This window comes from Saccopteryx bilineata, chromosome 5 (genome assembly GCF_036850765.1).
Source record: "Saccopteryx bilineata isolate mSacBil1 chromosome 5, mSacBil1_pri_phased_curated, whole genome shotgun sequence".
In the NCBI taxonomy this organism is placed as follows: Eukaryota; Metazoa; Chordata; class Mammalia; order Chiroptera; family Emballonuridae; genus Saccopteryx; species Saccopteryx bilineata.
This window is the reverse complement of record NC_089494.1, coordinates 50922828-50942879: the sequence shown is the minus strand read 5'-3', so window position 1 is coordinate 50942879 and position 20052 is coordinate 50922828. Positions and strand designations below refer to the sequence as shown.

Below are 20052 nucleotides of genomic sequence, written 5' to 3'. Positions count from 1 at the left end.
GACTGTCTTTCCCACAGCAGCAGGGGCCTCCACAGTGGCTTTGGTCATGAGTTGTTAGCCTTACTATGATCCCCAGGGCTGGTGGGAGCCTGCCAAGAGGAACGCTGGGGAAGAGCTGGTTGCACGGTTCTGTGGGCAGAGGGCCTGGGCAGTGGACATTTCTGGAAGCAGGACAAGCACATGCATGAGTGCATATGAGATTCTCCAGGGGGTAGTTGCAGGAAGTCTGGGCTACTAAATAGCAGATAAGAATTTAAGACAAAATCCTTATTTTTTTTGACAAAAATCCTTATTATTGTGCTTATGATCCCATTTTTAGCTCTAAAAAATTTGGCCATTTGTGAATTACGTTGATTTTTGTCATTAATCCTCACTGTCATCCGTTTCTCTCATTATAGAACAGCACTGGAGCCAGACTGCCTATGTTTAAAATCCAAATTCTGCCACCAACTAACTGTATGACCTTGGTCAGGTTTCTTAAATTCTGTGTTCCAGCACCCTCATCTGTAAATTGGCAACAGTACTAGGACCAACTGCATAAAAGGTTTTGTGAGAATTGCATGATAGGATAAATGCAAGAGCTCTAGAGTGAGACTGGCATGCAGAAAATAATATATACATATTTGTTTTTAGTAGTATTATTCATTCTATAATTATCTCTAGAAAATTTCTCTAGTTTGCTAATTGAACTCTTCTTCCAAATAGTCATATCAAAGGATAGACTATCCAGGTATATGTAAGTTAATACTCTCATTAAATGTATTTCAACCTTTTGATGTTCTTACTTTGCTTATTTTTGTGGTATGTTTTTAGCATGAATATAAACCTTATAGATACTTTTATCAAAGTTCAACCATACTCTCCCACTGGTAATTCTGGGGGTTTATTTTTAAATAAAAAAGTAAGGCATTATCTCTTTCAATATTAACTAGACAATCAATACTTTTTTTATAATGCATGTTTATTATATAGCCTAGAAATCAACAACTTTATTTTGAAAGGTTTAACCTACTACATTAGAAAACTAGAGTATAGAACTTTACCCACGGATGTGAGGGATCCATGTAAGCTAACGGTTATCTGTAGACTACATAGTCATTTCCTTCCCAAACCTGCATAATGTTCAGATCATGAGCCATTGAATTATCACATTATCCTTATGTTGTTATTCAAACTAGTGTTCTCATATTTTTAAGCATATGTGTTTACTAAATAATTTAAGTAGTATTTTAAAAAACAAGGAAAAATGTAAACTTAACCTAAATTGCCACAACACTAAAGCACAAACATAGCACTGTAAACAAATCTCTATGGGTATCTCTGCATGTATGCATGTAATGTCAATAAATAAAGTCATGCTATATATCTGTACATGTCAGTAAATAAGTGTACATCATTTTAATAGTTGCATAGTGATTTATTCACTGGAGTATAATATTATTACTTTAAAATGAATTTTTAGTGACTCATACTATTTGAAATCTGGACCCTGCTCTAAATTACATATTTTCACATTTAAAATTATCATTATGAATTTAAAATGCATTTTCTGAAGTAAAATATTAATCCAGATCTGAGAATGTTATATTTCTTTATTAATAGAATACTCATAACTAACAACTATTTCACAGAATAGAGAAGCTAGAAATAGGCTGATCTATCTTTAAAAAGTCACTATATCATAGATTAATTTGGGCAGTGCCAAAAGAATGAATATAGTGTCTAGAATTTTATAAATATATATAAAATGCAGTAGCATTTGCCCTATGTTGGCCCAGTGGTAGAGCATCAGCCTGGCATGTGGATGTCCTGGGTACTATTCCCAGTCAAGGCACACAGGAGAAGCGACCATTTTCTTCTCCACCTTTCCTTCTCTCCCTTTTTCTCTCTACTTCTCTTTTTTCTTGCTGCAGCCAAGGCTCCATTGGAGCAAAGTTGGCCCAGGCACTGAGGATGGCTCCATGGCCTCTGCCTCAGGTGCTAGAATGGCTCCTATTGCAACAGAGCAATGCCTTAGATGGGCAGAGCATTGCCCCCTAGTGGGTTTGCTGGGTGGATCCCAGTCAGGTGCATGTGGGAGTCTGTCTCTCTGCCTCCCTGCTTCTCACTTAAGAAAAATATTTAAAAAAATAAAAATTAAAAATAAAATGCAGTAGCATTTAATACACTAGATAATGAATTCATGAGATCATTGAGTAATATGTATTCTAACCTAAGATATTCAATACATAAAATTAATTTTATAGCAAAATAATAATAATTATAATAATAATAATAAAAAACTCTACTGTGATAACTGGATAATTTTGATATTTTCCTATCTTGAAATAATTATCTTTCATCAGTTGTCAGTGAAATTTGTTTTATGAAAAATGGTCTGACTTATTTGTTAAAAAAAATGTAAAAGAAAAAGTTAGAATGAGGGACTCTAACCAAACTCTTCCACTGAGACTTGACAGTTGCATGAACTTGTATCTATATACACAATTGGGAATGTAACTTAATGAGAATCTTTGTAATATTAAGATGAACTCTCTGTATAAATTTTTTATACATCTTGTCTAATTTATGAATGAAGCTATCATATATGAAATTTATAAATAAAGAATTAGTCTTTAGTTTCAACTAGTTTCTGTTATTCTTCATATAAATTAGTTTAAATTTAAACTCTTTCTTTCAAATTATTAGGAAATATATTTAAAACTGAATTGAAATTGATATTCTAAATTAGAAACATGATTTGTAATTCAGGTATCAAATTCTGCACATCTTCTAAGTCTTTCAATGTCACAGAATAATTCTTTTCATAAAAATGAAAACAAAAATCTTTATTGACCCCTTTGTATGAGAAAGAAACAGAGCAATTAATTCTTCCCTCAACATATACACACACATACCCTCACCACTATCACCATCACCACCACCTCACAAACCATTGTTTTCTAAAAGAATTTTATTTCTACCAGTTATGCCTTATTCTGTTTCCTCTCTTCTGAATTAACATCCCTAACTTTTTGTCTACCATCTAATAGCTCTCCTCTTCTCTGACCTTCTGTCATTTAAATATAGATCATGATAAATTACTCTTTGGCATTACCGCTGAAATACCACCATGTATTGACAATATTTTTAGCAGAATTTTATTAAAGATTGAGGAAATCATGGTACAAGTGAACAATTGAAAATGCAATGAGTTTTTCCCTTTTGTAAAGTATTTTCAGTTATGCTTGCCTCAATGATTTTCTCTATATACGTATTTTCCCTTTGAACCCTGTCATCGAATCATCTCGGTGAAATTTCCTCCCAATCTTTTATATATTTTGTTCCATTTATCCCTATATGTTTCTTCCCAAGAGCTATAGAAATGTGAAATTTCTCAACTTGTACAGCTGAAGCAAGTCCTGGCTTTTCCTCATGTAAGCTCACTCTAGGAACACTTATGAAGAAGTGGTGGTAAAGATACCTCTGCTTTCACCACAAAGAATCCCTCCCAGTATACACTAAGTAAATATGGTAATTTTACTAAGCAGAATTCCAATTCCATATATTAAAATATTGTCTTACTACAGTTTGATAAGTGTTTAATTGCAGTTACATTTTATGAATGTTTTTAAATCATCATACTGTTCTATGATCTAATTAATGCAGCTATAATTTATAATACATTATTTCATAAGTTTAGCAATTTACAATGGCTACATAAATTACCATCAATGATCTCTTTAATCTTAATGTGTAGTTTTATTGAAGCATTTGTATAGCCTTGTATAAACATTATTTAAAATGATATCTTTCTGAAATATACAGCTTGGCCAAAATCGTACATTTAAAAAGACAGGAGGCTTGGCCTTTAAGCTCAGTTGGTTAGAGCATTGTTCCAAAACACTAAGGTTTTGGATTGGATCCCCAGTCAGGACACAAATGGGAGAACAAACAGGAAATGACCAATAAATGCACAACTTAGTGGACAACAAATGAATGCTTCTCTCTCTCATTATCGCTCTCTTTCCCATCTCCTTCTCTCTGTCTCTCTAAAATCAGTCAATAAATAAATTTTTAAAAGGAAAAAAAAACAGAATTAAATGTTTTGCAATATTATTATCAGGTATATAAATTTTAATTAAGTCAATTTTTTAACAAAACCTGCTTTATTCTTAAACTTTTAATTTATTTTAAAATCTGTGTTTTGCATAGGTGTGTGTATTTTCTCTTCCGTGTTAATTGTTTTAGGCCACTTCTGATTACTCTGATAGAGAATAGAGTTAGGGGTAGCTTAGAAACAATCAACTAAAAGTCAGACTCATCATTACCTAGTATAGGATCTCGGGGCAGTTATCTTAACCCCTCCGGCCTTGTTTTCATCATATATAAAATGGGGCTACTGATGTTCATCTAAGGCTAATATTGTCAGGGCTGAGATAATTTGAATGTAGCATTCATTTGTGGTAATCGATACATGCTAATGTTCTTTCCTTTCTCATTCTGTCTTCTCTACCTAAATCTTTGTTGTAAGTTTTTCAAGTTAAAATGCTTCTCTTTGCAAAATAACCCTTTTCTTTTGGATCCTTATAACATATGATTATTTCCAAATGGGCTTTCCCTGCTGTGCTAACAGCATATCAAATGCACAGATGATCACTCCCATTTGGAGTTCAAGACAAAGCAGAATTAGGCACAGGGCAGAGCCTGCTGGCAGAAATGGGAGGGAGAGACAGTCTCCACATACTGTTCCTCTTATTATGGAAGCTGTAGTTGCATTATGACTTTGCAGGGTGTCTAGGTCCCCCTCTGATGTGACACTTACAGTGCCACACTTGCTTTTTGAGGAAATATTTTCTGAAAACTCATAAAGGTAAAAAAGTTTTGAAGACTGTTATTTCACCTTATTTTGTTCTCAGCAAGACAGTTTCATTTTGTAGTCAGGATATAAAAAAAAATTTTTTTAAAGAAATAGATGTCTTTAGGAAGTAGTAGAATTTGTCTAAAATTAATTAGGAATCTGTCTTTTCATACATACATACATATATATATATGTGTGTGTGTGTATACACGCACACACACACACACACACACACACACACACACACATAGTATTGTTTGGTATTTCAAATGTATTTTTCCACCCAAACAAACAGTGCAGATCACCAGAAACATGGTTCAAAACTATAAACAACAAATGATATGGAGAACCTTAAAAGTTATAGTTACAGTTTCTTCATTTATTGAACAAATATGTTTCTTGTTAGCTTAGGCACTTTATGGGGATTAGAGATATGGCAGTGGAAATAAAGATTCTGCCCTTCATAGAACTTAGAGTGGCAAAGAAGACAAACCAGGGAGTGAGAACCCTAATGGTGGAGATGAGACTGCTTAGCAAAATTTCTTGTTTCTACTAAGGTATCCTCTAAAACACATAGATCTTGGTGACATCATGCTCTTCTCCCTCTTCAAAGCTCCTGCCATAGGCTCTGTCAGTAGCTGGTAGTCTTGGAATCCCATTCATAACCCATTAACGGTTACCATTTTCATACACACAGCCCTGGCTTCTGATTGGTAACGCCTGGACTTCTTTCCTGAGAACTTTCTTCAGGTACTAGAAACTAGACCATCCTTGAGCATAAAACCCCAAAGTTCCAAGTGTAAATGCCTTCTGGAAACTGCCATTAACCAATGCTTTAAGCAATTTGGTAAATAAATATAACTCCCTTCCCTGTTGATCAAAGCTCTGAGGTTTGGGTTCTCTGCTAGGTTCTAGCATTCTCAGCACAAACAATCTTTATTAACTTATTCATAACATATTCTTTACTGGGTTCCATTCCTTTAACCTGCATCTTTATAGTTAGAGTGGGATGTTTTTGTAGGCGACAATAGTCCAGTGTTTTTTAATTGATTCTGACATTCATTGTTTTTTAATCAGTTTATTAGGCTTTTCACATTTAAAGTGATTATTTACATAGTTGATGTAATAGGTATTATGTTTGTATTTATTTTCTATTTGTTGAATTTATTCTTTGTTTCTATCTCCTATAGTTTTTGCCTTCTCTGTTTTGTTTTTTAATTTTTATTTATTCATTTTAGATAGATGGCAGGAGAGAGAGAGAGAGAGAGAGATAGAGAGAGAAGGGGGAGGAGCAGGAACCATCAACTCCCATATGTGCCTTGACCGAGCAAGCCCAGGGTTTTGAACCCATGACTTCAGCATTCCAGGTTAATGCTTTATCCACCGTGCCACCACAGGCCAGGCCCCTACAATGTTTTTAATTGAATAATATGTAATTTGATTTTATCTCTTCTTTTACAATATTATCTTATTTTTAATACATTTTAATAATTCATCTAGAATTTACAATATACATATTTACTAAGTTAAGTTCACTTTCATCTAACATTATACCATTTGACATGTAGTTTAGGTACCTTACAAGAGAGTATTTCTAATTCTTCATTTCTTTCTGACATTGCTGTGATTCATTTACTTATCATATGCTATAATTATCCAGTATATTTTTAGTATTTTCCTTTAAACAAAGTTAACTTTGTGATTGATTAAGAACAAACTGTATGGTGGTTAACAGATAGAAAGAGGAGATAGGAGGTGGACAATGAGAGTAAAGTGGGTCAAATATATAGTGACAAAAAGTCTAGACTTGGCACAATGCAATATACATATGACATATTATAAAACTGTATACTTAAAACTTACACATTGCTTTTAACCAATGTTACCCCAATAAATTTAATTTAAAATAACATATATTTATATGTATAGAATATAGATAAAATCATATTAATTTTATATTATGTATATATAAAATCACTTTAATTTATTCATTGTCTAACAGTTTTCCTATGTAATTTTCTTCATAGAGAACTTCAACAGTTTTTGTGGGTAGATTTATTGGCGGTGAATTCACTCAGTTTTGCTTGGCTGAGAAAGTCTATTTTTATTTCTTTTTTAAGGTATAATTTTTCTGGATATAAATCTAGGTTGGTGTTGTGTTTTTTGTTTTGTTCTTATATTTTCTTTCAATGTTTTAAATATTTGAAACCACCATTTCCAGTATCTTCTGATTTGCATGGCTTCTGATGAAAAACCTGTTATACTTCTTATCCTTAGTTGTCCATAACTAAGCCATTTTTTTCTGTTTTAAAATGTGAATTCAAGATTGTCTCTCTGTTTTTGGTTTCCTGCTGTATAAGTATGATATGGCTAGATGTTGTATTGTTATTTATATTATTTTGATATTTGCTATTAATGTAAAAATTTTTTTCATCCATTATTATTACTTCAGTTATTTCTTTCACTTTATTGTCTCTCTCTTCTCCTCTGGCATTCCAAATACACATGTAACTTTTGACATTTTCCCACAGTTCTCAGATGTTCTTCTATTTTGTTTTCTTTCTTCATTATATTCTCTTTTTAATTTAACTTGATAAGATTATATTGAAAGATATTTTAATTCACAAATTCTGTCCTCAGCTATCCTGTGTCTACTGATGAGTACATTAAAGGAATTCTTTATTTCAGTTAAAATGTTTTTCGTTTCTATCATTTTTAAATTATTTCTTAGAATGTTTCTTTCTCTGTGTTTGTATAACACATCTAATTTTGCATGGTTTTTTTGCCTTATCCATTAGAGACATTCATGCATTAATTACAGTTATTTTAATGTCTCTCACTGATAATTTCTATATCTGTGTAATATCTGAAACCTGAGCCTTTTTTCCTAGTACCTCTCTTTTCTATTCAACCCTGTTTTTATTTTCTTACCTTTCAGAATATTTTGTTGAAACCTAGAGGTGTATAGGTAATAGGAAATGAGATAAAAAGACATTTAGTGTACTTTTGTTCATCTGTCTCGGTGTTGGGCTATGTCTACTGTTTCCTGTAGTTATATGTACAAGAGGTTTACAACTTCTCTAGTGTTTGTGATTGTGCATATCCTTTTAACTTTGTGCTCCCCTCTGTATACCTTCCCAGTGAGAGTATGAATTGTTCAACTGTTTCATTTCTAATCTACTGTTATACTGGAGCCTTGCTAACATTTAGGGAGAAGGAAGCTTTCTGTGACATTTTTGGTTAGACAGTCATCTTTTAATGTGTCTGTACCTCAGTGCTATGACTGTCATATATGTCTCCACTGGGATATAGCTTTTTTCTTTCTGCCTTCTACAGGCCCCTACTCCATTTAATGGCTATAGAATTTTCACTCTATTTTCTTGAAGCCATGACCCCTGTTGACAATATGACCTACATGACTTTGGTGAGACAGAAAGATTGTAGAAAAAGTAAATTACTTTCCTTGGTTAGAAAAAGTTCTTTGATTCGAGATGTGGAAATACTCTATACATTGGAGTAGTTCTTAGTTATAGAGAAGAGTTTTTTTGTTTTTTGTTTTTTTTAATTTCAAATTAGTTATTTTTCCCATCCAAATTCCAGGGACACAAGGACCTCTTTCTCAGATTATTATCATAAAAACCTGGTGGGGTTCATGAAATGGAAGCCTATGAAAGTTTTTTGGGGTCCTTCTGAGGTACAACCACCAAGAGTTTATGTTTCACACACTGGACTATGGTTAGTCTATAGAAATTCATCAGTGTTAACATTTAGTTCATGGTTCTAGCAGTTTCTAACTCAAGTAAGCAGATATCAGTTGTATCTCTGAGTGTGCTTATCTCTCCAGGTTTTGAAGGGATGTTTCACCCTGTGACCTCGGTTCTATAACAATTCTAAGAAAAATAACTGATTTTCATTTTCCATAGATTGTTCTTATTGTAAGTATAAGAGTGGTGATTTTCCAGCTCTGTACATGTCAGAGCTGAAACCAGAATATTTACAAGCTTTCTGTTCTGTCTTACTTCACACTACTCTACTGTTTCCTGAGATCTCAAATAACTCACTTAAAATCAGGTCCTTATCTCATTGTCTATTTGTGGGAGAACTCAAGCTAGGATAATCAGTAAGACAATTTACTAGAGAAACTGCTCTGTCTTACCCTAGATTACTGTTACAACTGAGACAGTAACAAATATGTCTGCAATCATTACATGCCTTTCTTCCACCTTACAGAGAAAATAGTTGTTGCCAGAAAACAAGTTCCCTAAATTACTGCAACTCAGATTACACACTAGAACTTTTTGCAGAATCTATTAATATAGAATTCCCATGTTGGAATTGTACATATGATTGTATATAAATGAACTAGAATCCTATATACCACAGCTACCATTCAGTTCAGAAAACCTCCTATATTTTTTTTCTGGTTTGTTTTGAAAGTGCAATCCCTCACAGTCTTGCTGTGTGCACGGGAAGACTGTATAGCACTGTTCATTTCTAACCTGATATTAAAGCATGTTGAACCTTAAATCTTTTCAAATGTGAAGGGAAATGTTTAATTCAGGCCTTCTATATTTTCTCAAATTGTACTAAATACTGGTTTAAATTAACCAGGGAGTCTAACAAGTACAAGTCACAGGCTAGGACTTTTTCTAGGAGCCATGGATGGAAAAATAAACAGATGCCTGCAAGATGCATCATCTTGATGATGAGGACAGTGTACTGAGACAGACAAGACTGTCTTTTGACAGCTGAGGCTTGGCAGGTAGGGGTGGGGAGTCAATCCTTATTTTATGTGAACAGGTTATTTTGAGAGAGAGAGAGAGACAGGAACATTGAGCTGTTCCCGAATGTGCCCTGACCAGAGATCGAACTGGTAACCTCCATGCTCCAGGACAATGTTCCAACCAACTGAGCTATCCAGCCAAGGCCTAATTTAATTGATTTTTTAGTGAGACAGAGAAAGTAAGGGAGAGAAAAGGGAGGCAGAAAGAGGAGCATTTGTTGTTCCACTAAGTTGTGCATTTTTTTGGTTGCTTCCTGTGTGTGCCCTGACCAGGGATCAAACCCACAACCTTATTATTTCAGGACTATGCTCTTAACCGACTGAGCTAACCAGCCAGGGTATATGTGAACAGGTTCTGAGGTAAGAAACCATGCCAAGTGGTTTTCCAGTGGTTATCACTAAATTATCACAGACTAGAAATTGATAAAACATTATGAATAAACTCTCTTGCCTTGGAACTAATTCTGAAAGAAGTTATCAATTTTGAGAAACAACTTACCTTGTTTCAATTCTTGTAAATGTGTGTATTGGGTATACTTTTCCCTTGCTGTTAGATTGCACCTGGTTTACCTTGCCAGAGTTGTCCATAAAGATAGGATATTCAATACACTGTCTTTTCAGTATTCAGTCTCTGCCTTCACCTTTGATGGTGGTGTAGATGAGTTTGCATTTCTGTGGAATCCTTTAAAAAAACTCTCATATTTAAATATACATTTTTATTATAATTCTAATGTACATTTTATTATAATTATGTTCAGTACATCTGTGACTTGATAAAATGTGTCTTTTTTACTCAATCCTTAGTTGTACTCTCTATATTCCTCAAAACCATCTTGTTATACATTCTCCAGCCTTCGAGATTATAGAATTTAGCCTTTTAGAACAGGATGACATATATTTTTAGACAATAACACAGTATTTTACCACCTTGAATGGTGGCCCTCTTGCCTAACAAGGAAAGGATTTAAACCAGATAAAGACTAATATTAGATTTTCAACATCCCTCCTTTTTTCCTCCATCTCTTCCGTATTACTACCTGGGCTTTCAGACTGCGCTGCCCAAGGTGTTCTACTGTGTTCTCCCTGAATAAGCTTTCTCTATTTTACATTAAAAGTGGGAAAGAAGTCAGAGAATAAAGTGTCTCTTTTCTGGAATGGTGATAAGAGATGTCAAATTTGAGAAAATAGTATGTTAGCAGAGTTCTGCCAGAAGTGAATGTTTCCTGCAAGCCTCTGGTGGGAGAACATTCCATGGAGAGTAAATAACAAGTTAAGAGTCAAAGTGGTTATACAGTTAAGAAACCTTCAGAAACATTAAGGAAATAAAGGTGCCTAAAGCAAAGTGAGATAAAGGAAAGAGAGAATGATAGAAAAAGACAACAGAGATGTAGCCAGGTAGCCAGTGGAGTAGGAAGTGTTGGTCATTTTAAGTACACTTACTCTAATAGTGATGGAGGATTTGGGTAGAGTTTTGAACTAAGAATAATATCATTTTAGATTTTTTCTGGAAAATGTAGCTTCTCAGCAAAACATTCAAACACAAAATACTTATCATCTTAGTCCAGTTCTTAAGCCTAGGATAAAGGCTTTTGTGCAGGTAGTTTATTTGGGAAATGACCCAGGAAGCAGGAATGAAGTTCCAAGAAAGTAGAACAAGGGAGAAAGAAAAACTACTGTCATGATGAATGTTTGCCTGTGGATTCTTAGAAGGGTGTCTAAGAAAATGTCTGCCTGATAGATAAGAGAGGAAATATTTAACTTTGAGTTCCTACTCTCCACAGTGGCCCAAGGGGAACTTCTATGATACTCCTCAGCACTTGTGGGCTGTGAATTTCCTAGTCTGGATTAGGATCCCTCAAGCTCTGATATCATGAATCAGAGAAGTTCCTGGACAAGGAAGGAAAAATGTCTCGGCAGACTGTAGCAAAATTCACTAAGGTGGTGGGTGCTACATGCAGCAGCAGGAGACAGTTTCAGAATCAATCATTTAAATAACGACTGACACAAAAGATATGGCCCAGAAGATGTGCACTACTTTATAGGAAGTATATATAAGCTGTAGATCTCCAAAAGAAATGTCTTATCTGGATAATCTGCTAGGAGAGTACAGTTTTGTGATCTTTTTTAAATTTTTTTATTACAGTCAAAATTTAACAAAGGCTATTTGCTTCCTGTCTTTAAAGATACTCTAATAAAATTTACCCTGCATATAAATAACTAAGATGCTTTTAGTTTTGATGGAGTAATAAGAGAAAGTATTTTGTGTTAATGGCATACAAATGCTACTTTTTAGCATCAAAAATAATTATATATATATATATATATATATATATTAACAGTGCCTCATCTATTTATAGCTGTGCAATTTTAACTACTTTAAATAGATTATCTAGCAGGAAGATCAAGATGTAATATATATTACAAGTATAATTTAGCCATGATAATTTGTATATGGCAGAACTTGGCATTAGCTCTAAAGACACTCTCTAAATGACTGGATGCCACAAACTCAAGCATGAGCACGACAATCTTAATCATACTGTATTCTCACAGTTATTTTCCATTCTGCTTGCTTTTTATATAAATCAAAGAAAAAGAGAGAGAGAGCTCATATTCTTTATTACTATTTATTTAGTGTCTACCAATATTGGACTCTTTCAAGTTCTAGAATTAAAACAGGAAACAAAACAGGTACAAATCCTTGTTCTCTCTGAGCTCACACTCTTTAGGGAAAGTTACTCAAGTGTACCAAGTTACAGGTATCTTTTAAGAGAGGTTGAATATGTTATGCTGAAGCCACTGTGCGATGCATTATTCTGAAAAGGAACATTTTCTTCCATCAAAGTCCTACTTTGGTACTATTTATTGTTAATATGCAGTGGATTGAATGGGTCTGAAACTGTAATTGATCTGTTAAAATTTCTGTCTTAACTAATCTGCAAAAAAAAAAAAAGGCACTACAAGTTATTAAGGTATATTACAAAAATTCCAGACTTGATAACTTTGGAGTTGTATGCTGCTTTCCTGAAAGTAAGAATTTAAATTTACAGCTTTAGGTCTATGTCAAATGCAATGGGTTTGGATGACCTGACTATCTGTAAGCAGTTATCCTTGTGCTCTTCTCTTTCTGCCATGCCACTCAGTGAGACATTACAGAAATTAGGTACATAGTTAAACAAAATGGCTTCGCCAGATAGAGAGGAGGACATTTAAAGTGGACATATGTGAGTAGCTATGCTCTTCTTTCATCTTATTCAAATGTGTTTCTTACCTTCTGCAGTGGGATGGCTGTGTTAAATATGTACCATTGTGCTTTATGTCAGTCCATGCCCTATCCAATATTACACACAATGGCAATGAAGAGGGGGCATGGGACCTCAGGGCATGTCAGTCTAACAGGAGCTGGTTTTGTTTTCATATATTTTTAAGTGTATAATCAATGATGATACATATAATTCCTATGCCTTATGATACAGATATAATAACCAATCCTTTTATTCTATTCAATACTAACATTTTTTAGAATACAGCCCCAACTCATTATTATTGAAAGTTTCAATCCAAACAACTTTAATATTGTGTAATCTATTTCAACCTAAGCTTCCACAAGGCTATGTTTCTTTTAAAATCTTACAGAAAGATTAGAGAGAGAGCAAGAGAACAAACAGGTGTCTAAATGTTAACAATGATTTTAAGTGGAAGTCAAATGAGTTTATTATCATATTATTTTTGTAATATTTCTATGCTTTTGAACATTTTGATTCAAAATGCAAAGTATAATTTAAAATTTTTCTGGAAAATAAATTTTAATAAATAAAACAAAAGTAGAGAAGCCCTAGGGAATAAAAGAAATTAAACAACTTCAGATGATGGTAGTAAACTGTCTATTTGAATCCTGTTTTGAATAAATTAATTAAAAATATTAGATAATTGTAGTCATTTGAACACAGTGATTGGATTTTTGATTATAGTAAGGAATGATTGATGTTTTCTTATTGTTTGTTTAGATCTGATGTTGTTTTATTAGTTCGGTAATGAGGTTTTTAAGAGGTCCTAATTTGGCGATACATACTAAAATATTTACAGATAACTTGGGAATTTCCTTAAAAACTATCTAGGGCAGAGAAGAGGGTGTGAGTAAGGCTAGTAGAAAATAAAACAAGGTTGGCTTGGAGTTGATGATTGTTGAAGCTGAGTGGTTGTTATACTGTCCTCTCCTCTGTTTTCTGTGCTTAAAAGTTTCAACATAAGGAAATGTTATGGCCAGATTAGTTGCTTCATCACCAGGAAAATGAGGTGATGTCTAGAATAAACACCATTATAATTTTAATCAGTAGTAATTGAGTTAATACATCCAAACTATCTTACTCTATGACTGACCATAAATAAGCCTTGAAAAAGGTTAGCTATTATTTTCAGATTTGTTTTTCTCTTCAAATCAAGGCTGATACCAATTTTTTTGAAGAATATGCTTTACCTCATTTGGTTAGTTTGCTTTACTCAAAGACTGCCCACTTTTGTAAAAAGAATAAGTACTAATGAATTATTGCTCCTCTTGAGGAATATCAATTTTAAGAAGAAAAATAAATATGTCATAATAAGCAATAACTAAATATTTAAAGAGAAAAATAGCTTAACTTTAATCATAATTAATGGAAAAATTAATTACTTTGCAAAGAAATTGCTGTTCAAGAATATTGTTTGGAGAGCTAATTCAGCTTTGAACCAAAATTGCTGCCATAATTACTCATATTGACCGAAATTTTTTTAACTCTGCCCCGCACATTTTAGCCACAAAATCATAATACTTGTCTCTCTTAAATTGGCTAATCCACAAAATGTTTTGAAGATTTTGTAAAATTCAGTAAACAGTTTATATGTATATGATTCATGTTCATATTTTTAGACTAACACTAACCTTTTTTAGTATATTGGAAGTTATAAATAATAGAGACTATTCCAGAAATCTACGAAGAAATGCCTGCCCTGTGATGGGGCAGTGGATTAGGCATCGACTTGGAATGCTGAGCTCACTGGTTCCAAACCCGGGGCTTGCCGGGTCTGGCCACATACGTGAAGCAGTTTGGAGTCAAAGCTTCCTGCGCTTCTGCCCTGCCTTTCCTTTTCTCTCATTTCTCTCTCTGAAATCAATAAAATCTTTTTAAAAAGTCTACCAAGAAATGGTAAATTAATTCTTAAAATTGATGAAATCATGTAGCAATTTAAGTGCCTTTGCACTTTATTAACTCTTGTCATGCAGTTGATAAAACTAATAAAACATAACAGTAGATTAACGTCTTTAAAGTAAAAGAGTAGACAGTGTATTTATAAATAATGGAAAATGTATTTACCCATTACTACAAATTTTTATACTGCAAAGTAAACAAACAAATCATGGTGAACGTTATGGTATGTGATGTGTACACAACTATATAGTATAATAATGTAAGGCAAGTTATTATCATTCATTGAATTACAATTAGTAAACCACTTTTAAATTTTGTAGAAGTAATTTAAACATTCAAACAATTCAAATATAGCCTCTATATTTGGTAAAAGGACAATTGTCATTGTCACAGAGAAGACTGACATTTCACCACCATATCCCCATACCTGTGAGAGTGTCTTATATGGTAGCATAGAAGAGGCCTGGATATGTAATTACTTTGGATTTTATAGGAGTTGAGTGTGAGAGAATCTGTAAATGAAAAGTGTAATATATTCTGAGGTAGGGTTTGAAGTTTAGGTCTTCTTCATGTCAGCACTTCAAAGAAAGACTTGGACAGTGTTTCAACATGTAAAATGTATTCATGTCTGGCAATGTTAACATTTCAGAGGCATGCAATAGCAAGTACATTTAGAAAACCTAAAAGCCAGTCAAACATTTTGCTCTTTTATGATTTGTAAATGAAAGCTAATGATAACTGACTACATTTTTTTCACCTTTTCTAGGGTTTGATTATGTATCCATTTTTATTTATGATGAAAGCAATCTGCTTATAAGTATAATCCTTTTCAATTTATGTAAATAACTGGCAGAAAATAATCTTATTTTTTTAATATTAAAGAATATTTGAAAGTTCAGACTTAATTGATATGAATCAAAATAAAAAGATTAGTCAAATGAAATCTAGTCATGATAACTATGTTACTATATAGATAATTAAGGAAACAACTAGCAAACAAAAATACCAAACTTGAATATTGATGTACCTATGTGGACTTTGTCAAAGAAGACACATTTTAAATTTGTTCAGAGTTTAGAAGTGTTGTATTAACTATACCGGTGCCAGAAACTGACAGTTTAATCAACATAGCTATATAATTTTCTTTTTTTTTTCTATACTGTCATAACATAGCAACTTATTCAAGAAAGGGCTTCTATTCTTTTCTACGGTTTGTTTTCTTCTCTATATTTCTTCTATTCATTTATTTTGGCTGCTGCTGTTAATCTTTTATTTTCTTTTATTTAAACGTATATATTTATTTTTAAAGAGAGAGAAAATGGAGTAGAGAGAGTGAGAAAGAGAGAAACATTGATTTTTTATTTCACTTATTTATGCATTCATTAGTTGATTCTTGTATGTGCCCTGATCAGGGATTGAACCCGCAAGCTTGGCCTATCAGAACAGCATTCTGATCAACTGAGCTAACCAGCCAGGGTCTCTTATTTTCTCTAACTCATAAATTCTTCTAACGTGGCTTTTTAGTATTTGCTTTCTTGTTCTGGTTGTCTGTTAAATTCTGTTTCTTACTCTAATTATTATACTATAGTCAACAACCATCAGAACAAAGTAAACTCAGGGGAGAGCTAATTACTTCCTTCTCTGAAATTTTATTTTTAAGGATTATGCTGAGAAGGAGAACACCATAGCAAAAGCTCTAGAAGACCTGAAGGCCAATTTTTACTGTGAACTCTGTGACAAGCAGTACTATAAGCATCAGGAATTTGACAATCACATTAATTCATATGACCATGCTCACAAACAGGTAAGTAAGAAATGTCCAAAAATATCTGGTTTTTTGAACTTTTGTATTAATTTGACTAGATGAATAAGATATTTTAATTTTTTTGTTATACATTTTAAAAACATTCTGGGATGAATCATAGCAAAAAATAGTTTTTTAAGGCACCAAATATAAAGTCTGAAATAAGCAATTGATACAAAGACATTATTCAGTTGCCTTTTAGTGATTGGCAGTATTTTGAAAATTATATTCTATAGGTTGTGATTTGCTTAATATCTTCAAATTTACAAATTTTTAAATATTTTAATTGGCTAATGATATTTATCAAATATAAAGTGTTTGTCATTTTAACTGCCATAAATCATGAAAGGAAAAAAGTTTAGGATGGTAAAAATAACAAGGGTTATTGTTTAAATAAGTATTTAATATGTGTATAATTTAGTTTATTTTACTATTATTTCTATTTCCCTATCAATTGTAAATCTAAGATTGATTTTTAGTACTTTGTAAAATAAATTTAAACTAGTGATAATGTGAGAGTGAAGTTAATACAGATTCCATTATCATACTCTTTACATTTATCAATTCAAGTCTATGTTGATTAGCACAATGATATAATACAGCACTTTAGCAGCCTTAGTTATCACAAAATTATAGATATTTTCCTTTTTAGCCATTACTACAAATATCATCCACATATCATTTTGGTTGGTATTAAGAAAAAATACATATTTAACCCACAAATTTGCAGTAACTTTCCATTAATGTTATTTATTTAGCGTAAGTAAGATAGATTAGGGAGAAATGACCATAGTAAGTTCCTATGAACCAATTGTATTTATTTTCTTTTGCTATGATTCCTTTTATTTTCTTATATTAACAAAACTGTGCTTAGGGAGGCTGTCCTAGGGAAAGTTAGTCTTTATTTACATTCACTGCTAATTAATGGCATTTAAAGGGATCTGTCCTAGCCTTTCTTTTTCCTAGTAGGAGTCCCACTGACATGCCAATTAAGGGGAAGGTTTTAATGGAAATATCTTTTATTTTCTTACTTAAAAAGCATACATTATTGATTGATTCAAGTATTAAAATCCATCAGAAAATAGTATTGATCTCATTTTGCAGTTCCTGGCATTTGTTTTATAAAATGATTCTGGAATGTCGTTCCCTATGTGACACATCTAACACTGTTGTTTCTCTGATTTTTTTCTAAGAACCTAAAAACACAAGATAAGTTACTACACTTTTTTTTCTCTGTGTAAACTAGGCATTTGTAAAGACATGTGTTTGCATGTGTGTTTTAAGAACATCTTACCAGCTATTAACTTCTTTTGCTTCATTCAGCCATAGGTGCTACAAGATCAAACTCAGATTTTCACAGGACCTTTCCAGTTCCATATTCTGAATGCAGTTAGGATACTATATACTGTCTACAGATAAAGTAGGGGAACTCAAGCAGAATCTAGGTTGTAATTTTGAAGTCTAGAGGTCACTTTTGATAATGCCCATGGGCATCAGTCCCTAAGACAGATACAATGCATTATCTAAATCACCATGAATTGAACTCTGGTAGCAGTGTCTTAATTGTTTAACACGAGGTAATGTTCTAGTAGCTGAAGAAATATTTAAAATCATGTACTCATCATATACATTTTGACACTATGTAAACATACATTTGTATGAATGTTTTAATGCATTTGAAGAGTCAAGATACTTGAGTGCCTCAGGCAGCAGGCTCCATCACGAACTTCTGGTATGGGAGAAGCTTCTCTCTTTTTCTTTCATTATTTTGTATTGGTTCCAGGTGTATAGCTTAGTGATTAAACAGTCATATACTTGACATAGTATTCCCCTCAATGTTTCCAGTGCCCAACTGGCCCCCTACATATGTAGTTATTGCAATGCTATTGATTATATTCCCTATGCTGTATTGTATGTCCCTGTGACTATTTTTTTAACTACCAATCTGTACTTATTAGTCCCTTCACCTCTTTCACCCAGTTCTTTATGCACTCTGCTCTCTGGCAACCCACCCGTTTTCTCTGTATCTTCTCATCTTTTCCTTCTCTGGTCTCCATTCTACATGCACAAACAGAGGGTTTGGACAAGATGACTTTTTTTGACCTTTCTGGATCTAAAATTCAAGAAGTCTATATCACCAAGTATAATGCATAGTTAAGGCCTGTATGTTCATCCAGAAATAATCAGTATGTATTTAATTCTCAGTTCCATGTTTCCTAAGTGATTCTCTCATATAAAAAGATTGGAATAGTTTCCAGGGAAGTTATATCATTCTGAATTCTAGTCATTTATATATATTTTTTAAAGTGAGAAACTCAGCATCAGGTAAAACGAAGAGATTTTCCTCTAAACCCATTCACCTGCTCATCTGCCCTTAAACTAGAGCAACACCGCTGTTTGCCCTCTTACCTGGCAGCCTGTGGCAATTCAGAGTCATTTTCACTCTAAGCAATTTGTCACACTGATGCTATGAAGAGATAGAAAAGGGAATGATTGCCTTTATTGCTGCTACCCCTCCAACATTTTGAGTTTTGTTCTGGATGCTTCAGCGTGGCTGAAATATCTTGCAAAAGGCACTAAAGTGACCTTCACCCTCCAAGTCAAGATTCAGTGCTTTTTTAGCATGCTGTTTTGTTCTGCTCCGGAGGAAGTCACAGTCAGGCCGAGTTGTTGGAATTTGCTCCTCCTGCGGTAACTTGTATTGCCATAGAAATACAAGTTACGGCTTTAGTCTCAAATTTGAACATTTCCTAATAATTTAAGCTTCTGTTCACTAATCTTATACTTGAAAAAGGAATCATTTCTCGATATTTGGGTGGAAATTTTCATCTGCAAGATAATATTGAAAAGTTAATAAGAAAATATGAGAAACAGGCAAAGCAATGCATAATTAATTTCAAACATTTTCTCTGAGATGTTTCTTGTGAACATTTGTTTGCATCTGCTTACCAAAGGTTTTTATGAGTGGAAATCCTAGTTTGAAGAGAATGAATTGCTATACAGTTTTTGATTCACAAAATTCCAGTTGTAGACAAGTTTAAGTGGTTTCTTACAAGTACTGTGTTTTTTTCTTCAAAACCATTTTGAAGATCAAAACGAGGGAAAAACATACAATTTTCTCATTTATAGAGCCTCCCTGACTTTCTAAAAATGACTGCTCCAGAAGAAACACACATATATATCTAGTTAATCATAGAACTGTATTGTAATGACATTTCAATTCAAAGCTATAATTTGATAGAATAAAACTGGAGATTTTGTCCATTCTTGAATTTATTAGATCGATGGCTGTCTATTGAGTCAATCTTCAGGGTAGGTAAAAAATACTGCATTTTAAAAGGAGATTTCTATTTTATGTTACCTAAACATAATTATGCCAAAAAAGAGTAAAAATATAATTTACACATTATGCATTATAAGTAATAAAAAAGTTTCTCTT

The 20052-nt window shown here is 33.0% G+C and overlaps 1 protein-coding gene across 2 annotated transcripts in view; it reads left to right on the top strand.

The window, feature by feature from the left end:
• Nucleotides 1-20052, top strand: part of ZNF804A (zinc finger protein 804A) — a 268748-nt gene that overhangs the window by 213911 nt on the left and 34785 nt on the right. The window contains exon 2 of one of the 2 annotated variants that reach the window (XM_066232590.1): nt 16470-16613. The exons of the other annotated variant lie outside the window; for it this stretch is intronic. Coding sequence (XP_066088687.1) covers nt 16470-16613 — 144 coding nt within the window. The remainder of the gene's footprint in view (nt 1-16469; nt 16614-20052) is intronic. 2 annotated transcript variants of the gene reach the window in all.